Here is a 12115-nt window from a genome sequence, read left to right as displayed (position 1 = left end):
TGGTCTCAAACTCCCAACCTCGTGATCCGCCCGCCTCGGCCTCCCAAAGTGCTGGGATTACAGGCGTGAGCCACCACACCTGGCCTAAAGCCGTATTTTTACCCAACAGGAAACTCTGATTCTGTAACAATACCATATCCAGGACCTGGGTTAAGACCAGATAATTCTGGAGGGTTCAAGACTTCAGCACTCTTATGCTTTGCTGCAAAGTCAGCAATGTCACCAAGTTTCTTCCAGATTCAGTTGAGGCTGGACTGCTTCCAGGCGTGAGGCAAATGTGTTAAGAAAGTCTCCTCAACCCAGCAGCCAGGAAGAACCTTAGTCAGACACGACTCTCCTCTGCCCAGGTTCTCAGAGGGCAATCGACTCCCCCAGGGTCAAAGTCCTACTCCTCACCACAGCTTTCAAGGCGGACAAGCTCTGACCCCTCTCCCCCAGTGTTCTCCTCCTTGTTACTCTGGGCCTTCCCACTGGCCCATCCCCTCGCCCAGCTGGTCACCTACTTGTATAAAACTGCACCCCACCTCTCCCCACTTTGCTCCTTCTATAGCACTCTTCCCCACCAGATACTCTGTTGTATCTGACACATTTATTTTGTCTTCCAGCTCACCTGTTGTCTCTCCTTTCTAGACCATCAGACCCAGTCGGGCAGGCATTTTGTCCGAGATCAGATCAGGACCTAGCAGCTAATGGACACTCAGCCAGTAAGTTCTTTCCTTTTTGTTTTGTCTCACTCTGTCACCTAGGCTGGAGTGCAAAGGCGCGATCCTAGCTCACTACAGCCTTGACTTTCTGAGCTCTAGAGACCCTCCACCTCAGCCTCCCAAGTAGCTGAAACTATCAGCATGAGCCGCCACACCAGTTAATGGTTTTTTAATTTTTAGACATGGGGTTCAACTATTTCACCCAAGCTAGTCTCAAACTATTGGCCTCAACCAATTCTCCCACCTAACCCTCTCAAGTGCTGGGATTACGGGTATGAGTCACTCAACCAGGTGCACAGATGAATTTAGTGCTGCCCTGGAAACCCCCCGCCTCAAAAGTAAAAATCAGACCAGCTTGTGTGACAAACTGTCACAGCTGCCCAGGAGTCAACACACTGGATATTTTAATGGTTGGTTTGCATTCTACTAAATGCATTTGACGCTATTCCCTAGGAAAAGTCTCTGGGTGTCAGGTGTCAGCAGCACATGAAAGATCCTAAGCTGGATTTTTTTCTTCAGGGACGTCAATTTTTTGCTCAGATCTGAAACAGAATTGTGTACTTGGTCCCAAAATGGAGTTTGTTTGGATGCATGCTTTAAAAAAAAATTTCAACAAATTGCAAAAATGCAGAAGGTCTTACACAAAAACATGAATTCCCAGTTGCTGTTGAATAAACAGGAGTTCATGCAGCACTAGGCTCGCCGTCCCAACCACCTGTCAGCCTCCACGTGCCCCCGCCACACCTACCAGCCGTAGGTTCTTCACCACCACCTCGTTGGCCAGCTCCTGCTCCTTGAGCTCCACCTTCAGTGCCCGCATGTCCTTGCGCAGCACACCCTCCTGTGTGAGGTGCTCCTTCTGTGCCAGCTTCATGACTACGGTGCCCTCGGCCTTCATCTCAGTCAGGTTGTTCTGGTGCTCATACAGCAGGTGCTTCACTTTCTGCTTGTACACCTGCAGGGCAAAGGGAGTACCACCTGCTCACCTGCACCACACCTATACCACACCTCCTCACCTGTCCATACCTGTACACACCAGTCACCTGTACCACATCTGTACACCTCCTCACCTGCACATTCCTGTACACACCTGGTCACCTGAACCACATCTGTACCACACCTCCCCACCTGTACATACCTGTACACTCCCACTCACCTGCACTGCACCTGTACCACACCTCCTCACCTGTCCGTACCTGTACACACCTGGTCACCTCTACCACACCTCCTCACCTGCACATTCTTGTACACACCTGGTCACCTGTATCACACCTCACCTGTACATACCTGTACACTCCCACTCACCTGCACTGCACCGGTACCACACCTCCTCACCTGTCCATACCTGTACACACCTGTTCACCTCTACCACATCTGTACACCTCCTCACCTGTCCGTACCTGTACACACCTGGTCACCTCTACCACACCTCCTCACCTGCACATTCTTGTACACACCTGGTCACCTGCACCACACCTGTACCACACCTCCTCACCTGTACATACCTGTACACACCTGGTCACCTGCACCACACCTGTACCACACCTCCTCACCTGTCCGTACCTGTACACACCTGGTCACCTCTACCACACCTCCTCACCTGCACATTCCTGTACACACCTGGTCACCTGCACCACACCTGTACCACACCTCCTCACCTGTACATACCTGTACACACCTGGTCACCTGCACCACACCTGTACCACACCTCCTCACCTGTCCGTACCTGTACACACCTGGTCACTTCTACCACACCTCCTCACCTGCACATTCCTGTACACACCTGGTCACCTGCACCACACCTGTACCACACCTCCTCACCTGTCCGTACCTGTACACACCTGGTCACCTGCACCACACCTCTTCACCTGCACATTCTTGTACACACCTGGTCACCTGTATCACACCTCACCTGTACATACCTGTACACTCCTGCTCACCTGCACCACACCTGTACCACACCTCCTCACCTGTCCGTACCTGTACACACCTGGTCACCTGTACACCTCACCTGTACCTTCCTGTACACACCTGGTCCCCTGCACCATACCTGTACTATACCTCCTCACCTGTCATACCTGTAGACACCTGCTCACCTACACACACCTCATCTGCACATATCTGCCCCACCTCCTCATCTGCCCACGCCTCACCTGCACACACCTCATCACTTGCATCCACCTGCTCACTTGCATGCCTCCTCACCTGTACACAGCTACACATGCCTGTTCACCTATACAAACCTGTACACTTGAGGCACAGAGTAGGACACCGAGGCTGGGAGGTGAGGTGCATCCCCAGCTCATGGGGTGTTCAGTGGCAGAGCTGAGTTGCAAACAGGCCAGTCTGCCCCCAGAGCCCATACTCCTTCCAGGTTGTGGAAACTACATTTTAAACCCTCAGGACCTGCAGGTTACCTCCCTCAGCCTTTTATAAAAAACACTTTTAGGGCTGTGACTCCTAAAGCCAAGAACAGAAAATGTCCCACCTGCACCCTCACTGGGTCCAGCTCCTCTGCAGCTGTGTGGTGACCACGTGGCCACAGGCAGGCCAGCCCCACTCACCTTGATCTCCACCTGGTGCCTCTCCTCAGCTTCTTCCATCTCCCGGTCTTTGTTCCGCAGCTCAGCCTTCTTCTCCTCCAGCTGCCTCCGTGTGATCTCCCAGAAGGTGTGGATCTTGTCCCGCTCCAGCTGGAAGTAGTTTCGCTCCTCCCGCTCACGGTCCAGCTCCTCCCGGATGCGGCTGACATGCTCCTCCACCTGGCCAGGTGCAGTGGGTCAGGTGAGGCACTGAGCAGGGGCCCATGCACGGCAAAGGGGCGTGTGGCCGAAGAAAGGCAAGGAAGAAACAGGGAGGACTCAATTTCACCTAAAAATAAACAGCTGAACGTAAAAAGTTAAAATATAAGGCTAGGAAGCTCCAGAGACAGAATACATTCAGCAAATGGAAGAATTCTCTTCAATTTGACCAATAATCATAAAATAACTATATCCTTTCATCCATTCCTGAGAATTTATGCCTAAGAAATTTCTCAAAAGAAATATAAGAACATCTTGCTCCAAGATATTACCCACACCATTATTACAACAGCAAAAATATCGAAAAGGAAATAATCTAAGACCAGTTTAAACAGGGAAATGAGTGAGGCACAGTGGCTCTCGCCTGTAACCCCAGCACTCTGGGAGGCCGAGGTGGAAGGATCCCTTGAGCCCAGGAGTCTAAGACCAGCTTGGGCAACATAGCAAGTCCTCATCTCTGCAAAATTTTTTTTGAATTCACCAGGCATGATGGCACCTATAGTCTCAGCTACTGGGAAAGCTGAGGTGGGAGAGTCACTTAAACTCAGGAGGCTGAGGCTGCAGTTAATTACGATCATGCCACTACACTCAAGCCTGGGTGACAGAGTGAGATTCTGTCTCAAAAAATACACAAACAGCCAGGCATGGTGGCTCCCGCCACTCTGGGAGGCCAAAGTGGGAGGATCTTTTGAGCCCCAGAGTTGACCAGCCCAGGCAACATGGCAAAACCCCGTCACTACAAAAAAAAAAAAAAAATTAGCCAGCAGTGGTGGCATGTGCCTATAGTCCCAGCTACTCAGAAGACTGAGATAGGAGGATTGCTTGAACCTGGGAGGTCGAGGCTGCAGTGAGCCATGATCACATCACTGCACTCCACCTGGGTGACAGAGCAGGACCCTGTCTCTAAAAAAATAAATAAATAAATATGGAAATGGTTGGCAAATTAGAACATATCAACTAGGAGAAATATCACATTAACACAAAACATATACAGGCAAATGATGTAGCAGCATTTAAACAAATTCATATGATAATGCTAAATGAAAAAAATTCACCTCTAAAGATATACTGTTAAGCAAAAAACACACAAAACCAGCAGACTCCTGACCCTCAAGAGGGTTCAACTGCGAATCTGCAAATAGAAAAAAAAAAAAAGTAGGACAGGCTTCCAGCTTTCTTGGGAGCTCATTTCCCTTAAGAATCAGTTTACTGCCAGGCACCGTGGCTCACGCCTATAATCCCAGCACTTTGGGAGGCCAAGGCGGGCAGATCACGAGGTCAGGAGATCGAGACCATCCTGGCTAACACGGTGAAACCCCGTCTCTACTAAAAATATAAAAAAATTAGCCGGGCGTGGTGGCGGGTGCCTGTAGTCCCAGCTACCGGGCAGGCCGAGGCAGCAGAATGGTGTGAACCCGGAAGGCAGGTTCGCGCAGTGAGCTGAGATCACGCCACTGCACTCCAGCCTGAGCGACACAGCAAGACTCCGTCAGAATCAGTTACTTTTTGGGCACAGCCCCGGGTCACTTACTGTAAGCCTTTTTCTTTCTCAACACCACACTCCCCACAGGGAAACCACACTTCTCACCTCAAAAGAAGACAAGACAACGACCAATCAAGAAGGAGCAGCAGGAGGGGTTCTGAGCTGAGGATGCCGGGCGGGGGGCTAGGTCCACATGAGGGAGGCACAGCGCCCCCGAATCCAAGCAGCGCCTCAGCACAGTGACAAACGTCTCCACGTCACCGGCCTGTAGTGTCTCCTGTGCGGAGCCTGAGCCAGGGTTTCTGGCCGGTCTGTTTGGCTCACACGGTGTTGAGATTTTGCCATCACTCAATATTCAGATTTCTTAGAAATATCTAGATTTCCACCTTCTCTTGGAAAACCAGAAAAAAGCAGCACTGAAGTCCTAGGCCCACAGGGCAATCTGCAGTGAACTGACGAAAACTGTCGTCTGCTGCGGGGCAGGAGTCTCCAGGCCACCCCCATCCCTCCCCACCTGCCTGGACCCCTGAAGAAGCCCTCTGAGTCTGTGGCTCCATGTGCAATGTACAGTGCAAGGGCCTGCCCAGCAGACTGCATGGCCACTGCCCCACAAGGCCTGTCTCCACAGGAATGGGAAGCAAACAGGGAGACGGGCAGCAGCTCACACGATGGGACAACACAGTGTTCAATCCGTTCTCCACCCAGCAGCTCCACACATCTTTCCAGAACACAAACCTGACCCCATCACCTCTCCGCTTAGCCACTGGCTTAAACTGCCAATGGTTTCCTGCATGTCAAATAAAGCCATTCTTGCCGGGCGCGGTGGCTCAAGCCTGTAATCCCAGCACTTTGGGAGGCCGAGGTGGGTGGATCACGAGGTCAGGAGATCGAGACCATCCTGGCTAACACGGTGAAACCCCATCTCTACTAAAAATACAAAAAAATTAGCCGGGCGAGGTGGCGGGCGCCTATAGTCCCAGCTACTCGGGAGGCTGAGGCAGGAGAATGGCGTGAACCCAGGAGGCGGAGCTTGCCGTGAGCCGAGATTGCGCCACTGCACTCCAGCCTGGGCGACAGAGCAAGACTCCGCCTCAAAAAAAAAAAAAAAAAAAAAAAAAAAAAGGAAAGCCATTCTTTACCATTGTTCAAGGACCTCTACCCAGCTCCCACTTCGGGTCATGTGACTCTTTCAGTCTCCTTCGTATTGATTTTTTATCTTACAACTATCTAAAGAAGGTAAGATTAACAATAACACCGAGCTGACACAGTCTTCATGTCCCATGTCAGGTGCCCACGGGCAGTCGTCCATCAGGGCAGAGGCCGGAGGGCGCACCGTGCTTGCCAGACACTGCCGTCTTCAGGAGCCTCTTAGGTAAAATTGTAATTATATAATTATGTTCCGTAGCCCTTAACTACATCCAAATGAAGAAGGGACTTAAACTAACTCCTACAAAGAAACTATAAAAACATCACCTCCTCCCCAAAATAAGCAACAAGAAAAAGGCAGCCCTGATGCTGTGACTCCTTGTTGGGACTTTTATCAAAAACAACGAATGATTAATCAGATTCAGATGTGATTTTAAGTAAATCATCTTTCCTTTAGAAACTTCCTTTTTTGAGATAATGTTTAATGGCAAATAAAATAAAGGAGAATGCTAAGTATGTGTACTATGATAAGTCCATACACATCAGGTGCAAAAAAGGGTAAGACTGAAGGAGAATACATGAAATTAAAAATAGCTTTTAGATCAGAAAAACATGTCCTTCCACATTCCTACCGCCCTATTACAAAGGTCTTTTTTTTTTTTGAGATGGAGTCTCGCTCTGTCGCCCGGGCTGGAGTGCAGCGGTGCGATCACGGCTCACTGCAAGCTCCACCTCCCAGGTTCACACCATTCTCCTGCCTCAGCCTCCCGAGTAGCTGGGACTACAGGCACCCGCCACCGCGCCCGGCTAATTTTTTTGTATTTTTAGTAGAGACGGGGTTTCACCGTGTTAGCCAGGATGGTCTCAATCTTCTGACCCTGTGATCTGCCCGTCTCGGCCTCCCAGAGTGCTGCGATAACAGGCGTGAGCCACCGCGCCCGGCCTATTACAAAGTTCTTTAACGGCCTCATTGCCTTTTTGAAAAGACACAGTGTACCCGAAAGCTCTGCCGCTGATGGGAATCACGGGCCACAGGGGGCGGGTGTTCTGGCTTGGACAGAACGGAGGATCCACATGGCGAGATGGACAAATGGTGCAGCCACGAGAGGTTCATGCAGGTGCCCTGCGTGACGCCCACCCACGCGACCCAGGGACTGGGCCACAGCCCGCTCTGCTCACCTGCTCCTTGCTCATGTCCTCTGGAGCAAGCCCATCCACAATCAGGGTGCCTTTGGCTTTGCCTTTCTTCCCTTTCTTTTTGGGCGCCTTGGGTGGAGATCGTAGAGTCAGTAAGAGAGACCCTAACAGCTTCCCCTTCCGGGCTCTGATGTGCTCCAGGGACATGTGGTAGAAAAGGCTCTGGAACCGCTTGCCCTTCTGCTCGCCTGGAGCACATCACTGCCCTGAGTGTTCCCGCCCTTAACCACACACACATCCTGCTGTTGCATTTGGAGGAGCACAAAGGAGAAACCTTCCTTTCGAGAAGGAGAACATTCCTTCTAGAAAAGAGAGGAAACCTAGCCGGGCGTGGTGGCAGGTGCCTGTAGTCCCAGTTACTCGGGAGGCTGAGGCAGAAGACTCGCTTGAACCCGGGAGGCAGAGGTTGCAGTCAGCCAAGATCACACCATTGCACTCCAGCCTGGGCGACAAAGCGAGACTCCGTCTCAAAAAGAAAAAAAAAAGAAAGAAAGAAAGAAAAGAAAATTGTACCTTAAAAAAAAAAAGTAAAGAGAGGGAACCCACTCCAAACCCACTCATTCCTTGGTATATGGTGACCAGGCACAGTGGCTCACATGTATCATCCCAGCACTTTGGGAGGCCAAGGCAGGAGGATCACTTGAGCCTAGAAGTTTAAGGCTGCAGTGAGCTATGGTGGCGCCACTGCACTCCAGCCTGGGCAGTAGAACGAGACCCTGTCTCCAAAAACTAAGAGACGGGGAACCCATTCCAAACCCACTCACTTCTTGGTAATAGTAAAGACCTCTGCTGTGCATGTAAAACGTCCTTGGGCTCCGAGGGAAGAGCCTCAATACCACACTGCCAAACACTACCATGCTGGCAGCAATACTTGGTAACCACCATGGAAAAGACCTGCAAGACACCACTCAGTAAGCGCAGGGAGAAAAGCCTCCATAACCGCAAGTGGTTGTGACAACCAGAAGTTTCCTTCCTTCCAAAGAGAAAATTGCTTCAGAGAAGCCTGGTCAAGAAAGCCTGGGCGGACAGCACCCACCACGAGAGCTCTGTAATGGGCTGCCAGACGGAACTGCGCATGGCGTCGTGCGTGCTTTTAGCAACTTTGACAAGGTTGGGAGAGAACCTTCCAACCCCACCTCCTTGTGGAAGTTGCTGAAACCAGCGTAACACCAGGAGCAGTTCTGTCTGGCCACCCATTTACAGAGCACTCAAGCAGATACCAAATTTCCATATTCTATCCTGCTGACTTTGCTACTCCCAATAGTCTTCAGCCCATGCTTTTCTGTGTCTACATGTCTCGGTCACCCTTTTTTTGTTGTTTGTTTGAGACGGAGTCTCGCTCTGTCGCCCAGGCTGGAGTGCAGCGGCCAGATCTCAGCTCACTGCAAGATCCGCCTCCGGGGTTCATGCCATTCTCCTGCCTCAGCCTCCTGAGTAGCTGGGATTACAGGCACGCACCACCACGTCTGGCAAATTTTTTGTATTTTTAGTAGAGACGGGGTTTCACTATGTTGGCCAGACTGGTCCCACGCTCCTGACCTCGTGATCTGCCTGCCTCGGCCTCCCAAAGTGCTGGGATCACAAGTGTGAGCCACTGCAACTGGCCTACTTATTTTCATTTATGTTTCATTTAGTCTTGAGTAAAAATATTAGGTGGAGCCAGATGCCGTGGCTCACACCTGTAATCCCAGCACTTTGGGAGGCCGAGGTGGGCAGATCACTTAAGGTCAGGAGTTCAAGACCAGCCTGGCCAACATGGTGAAACCCCGTCTCTACTAAAATCACAAAAAAATTAGCCAGGCATGGTGGAGGGCACCTGCAGTCCCATCTTCTCGTGAGGCCGAGGCAGGAGAATGGCGTGAACCCAGCAGGCAGAGCTTGCAGTGAGCCAAGATTGCATCACTGCACTCCAGCCTGGGCGACAGAGCGAGACAAGAAAGAAGGAAAGAAGGAAGGAAGGAAGGAACGAAGGAAGGAAGGAAGGAAGGAAGGAACAAAGGAAGGAAGGAAGGAATGAAGGAAGGAAGGAGGGAAGGAAGGAAGGAAAGGGAAGGAAGGAAGGAAGGAAAGAAAGAGAGAGAGAGAGAAAGAAAAAGAAAATATTATGTGGAAATTTTAGAAAACACTGATGAGAAGAAAACAGAAAAAGTATCATCCATATTCCTTGGTCCAAGGATCCAACAGACCGAGGCCCATATTCCCACAACCTAATAGAAATAGAAGTAGTTTGGTAGTGGGTTTCTTTGTTTGTTTGTTTGTTTGTTTTGAGATAGAGTCTTGCTCTGTCACCCAGGTTGGAGTGCAGTGGCACAATCCTGGCTCACTGCAACTGGAACAGGAATTAAAAGAAATTAAAAAGTGTGTAAGCAGAAACTCAGTTGTATGTAAGAAAACCCAACTCCCCCTGAAAGAGAAAGAGCTGGAGTGCTTTAAAAAGTAACTGCCTGTCGGCCGGGCGCGGTGGCTCAAACCTGTAATCCCAGCACTTTGGGAGGCCGAGACGGGCAGATCACGAGGTCAGGAGATCGAGACCATCCTGGCTAACACGGTGAAACCCCATCTCTACCAAAAGATACAAAAAAATAGCCGGGCGAGGTGGCGGGCGCCTGTAGTCCCAGCTACTCAGGAGGCTGAGGCAGGAGAATGGCGTAAACCCAGGAGGCGGAGCTTGCAGTAAGCTGAGATCTGGCCACTGCACTCCAGCCCGGGCAACAGAGCGAGACCCCGTCTCAAAAAATAAATAAATTAATTAATTAAAAAAAAAAAAAAAAAAAGTAACTGCCTGTTTTTTGGTGGTAGTGAGCCTGATCTCTCCTCCCTTCCCAGGCATTGTGAAGACCCTGTTTCTCTAGCGCAGCTGCAAGGTCACTAGGCAGATAAACTCAAGCCGCAAAACATGTTTTTCCTTAAAAAGTAAGAAATGATGTAACGTACGTTTCAACTGAACAACTGTCTTTGCTTCTTGCGTCTGTAGTATGCTTCCCCCTGCACAGATCTCCCGTCTGCCACACGAAATGCTTAAAAGGTAACTTGGCCGAGTGCAGTGGCTCGTGCCTGTAATCCCAGCACTTTGGGAGGCCGAGGCAGGCGGATCACAAGGTCACGAGATCGAGACCATCCTGGCTAACATGGTGAAACCCCATCTCTACTAAAAAAATACAAAATGTTAGCCAGGCGTGGTGGTGTACGCCTGTAGTCCCAGCTACTCGGGAGGCTGAGGCAGGAGAATGGCGTGTGAACCCGGGAGGCGGAGCTTGCAGTGAGCCGAGATCGTGCCACTGCACTTCAGCCTGGGCAACAGAGCGAGACTCTGTCTCAAAAAAAAAAAAAAAAGGTAACTTGACTCTTTGTTCAGGGCTCAGTCCTTTGGATGTTAATCTGACTGGGCCAGTGCACCTAAATAATTAACAAATATCCTCCTGAACTGCATCAGTCTGATTCCTTAAAAATCCCACTACAAGGCCGGGCGCAGTGGCTCAAGCCTGTAATCCCAGCACTTTGGGAGGCCGAGACGGGTGGATCACAAGGTCAGGAGATCGAGACCATCCTGGCTAACACGGTGAAACCCTGTCTCTACTAAAAAATACAAAAACCCGGCCACTGCACTCCAGTCTGGGTGACAAAGCAAGACTCTGTCTCAAAAAAAAAAAAAAAAAAAAAAAAAATCCCACTACACAACCTCTACCTTCCAGGTTCAAGCAATTCTCCTGCCTCAGCCTCCCAAGTAGCTGGGACTACAGGTGCACACCACCACACTCAGGAAACTTTTTTTTTTTTTTTTGTATTTTTAGTAGAGACAGGGTTTCACCATGTTGGCCAGGCTAGTCTCCACCTCCTGACCTCAAGTGATCCACCCACCTTGGCCTCCCAACGTGCTGGGTTTACGGGTGTCAGCTACCATGCCCCGCCTTTGTTTTTGTTTTTGTTTTGTTAGAGACATAGTCTTGCTCTGTCGCCCAGGCTGGAGTGCACTGGTGCCATCTCAGCTCACTGCAAGCTCCGCCTCCCAGGTTCACGCCATTCTCCTGCCTCAGCCTCCCGAGTAGCTGGAACTACAGGCGCACACTACCACGCCCAGCTAATTTTTGTATTTTTACTAGATACAGAATTTCACCATGTTGGCCAGGATGGTCTCGATCTCTTGACCTCAAGATCCGCCTGCCTCGGCCTAGCAAAGAGCTGGGATTACAGCTGTGAGTCACGGCGCCCAGATTCCTGGCCTAGTTTGGTAGTTTCTTTCACAGTCTGTTTTCAGAAGACCATTCCTGGGCCAAAAAACTCATCCACTTAAATCTTAATTCGTAATGTACTGCTCTCTTTCTAATCCCTCCACTCCAAGAAGGCTACCTCATCACAAAGCCCTAAAGGCCGCAGAGGAAGGTTCAGCATCACTTAGCATTTGGGACCTTCACAGCCAGCTGCAGGGACCTGGTGGGGCTCCCAGAGCTTTCCTCCCCCACCAGCTGAAACCCACCCTGCCACACCTGCCCAGAAATTGAGTTACTGACAATTCCTGTATCACAAAGGGAGAGCCCTTTACACGAGAAAGACAGAGATGGCGCTGATGAGGCCACGAGCTCCGCCTTCCTCTTCTCGGTCTGGGCCTGACTCCTGCCAGGCTTTCCAAGGGAACAGTGGTTCCTGCATCCCAAGGTTGTGCCCTGGGCACTCCAAGGGCACTGGACCTGTCCAGGCCTCCTTGGTGTAGAGGGATCTCTAGCCACTCTGGTGTGCCCCAGGCTCTCCATTCCGGAGACCAAAGGGCTTAGGGTAATCCCTGCCCC

The 12115-nt window shown here is 50.7% G+C and overlaps 1 protein-coding gene across 6 annotated transcripts in view; it reads right to left on the bottom strand.

Annotated features, from left to right (window-relative positions):
* DRC4 (dynein regulatory complex subunit 4) overlaps positions 1 to 12115 on the bottom strand; it is a 31963-nt gene that overhangs the window by 14275 nt on the left and 5573 nt on the right. For 2 of the 6 annotated variants that reach the window (XM_038008072.2, XM_038008071.2), the window contains exons 2-4: positions 7314 to 7400; positions 3269 to 3466; positions 1453 to 1659 (exon numbers count right to left, since the gene is read on the bottom strand). In XM_038008072.2, the coding sequence (XP_037864000.1) occupies positions 1453 to 1659; positions 3269 to 3466; positions 7314 to 7328 (420 nt within the window). In that variant the 5' untranslated portion in view covers positions 7329 to 7400. Of the gene's footprint in view, positions 1 to 1452; positions 1660 to 3268; positions 3590 to 7313; positions 7401 to 12115 lie in introns of those variants that run through there. The other 4 variants (XM_038008075.2, XM_038008077.2, XM_038008074.2 and 1 more) reach the window with 4 other exon arrangements.

Source organism: Chlorocebus sabaeus, chromosome 5, assembly GCF_047675955.1.
Source record: "Chlorocebus sabaeus isolate Y175 chromosome 5, mChlSab1.0.hap1, whole genome shotgun sequence".
NCBI classification, from domain to species: domain Eukaryota; kingdom Metazoa; phylum Chordata; class Mammalia; order Primates; family Cercopithecidae; genus Chlorocebus; species Chlorocebus sabaeus.
Note: the sequence above shows the minus strand (reverse complement) of the source record. Positions and strands in the feature narration are given on the sequence as shown.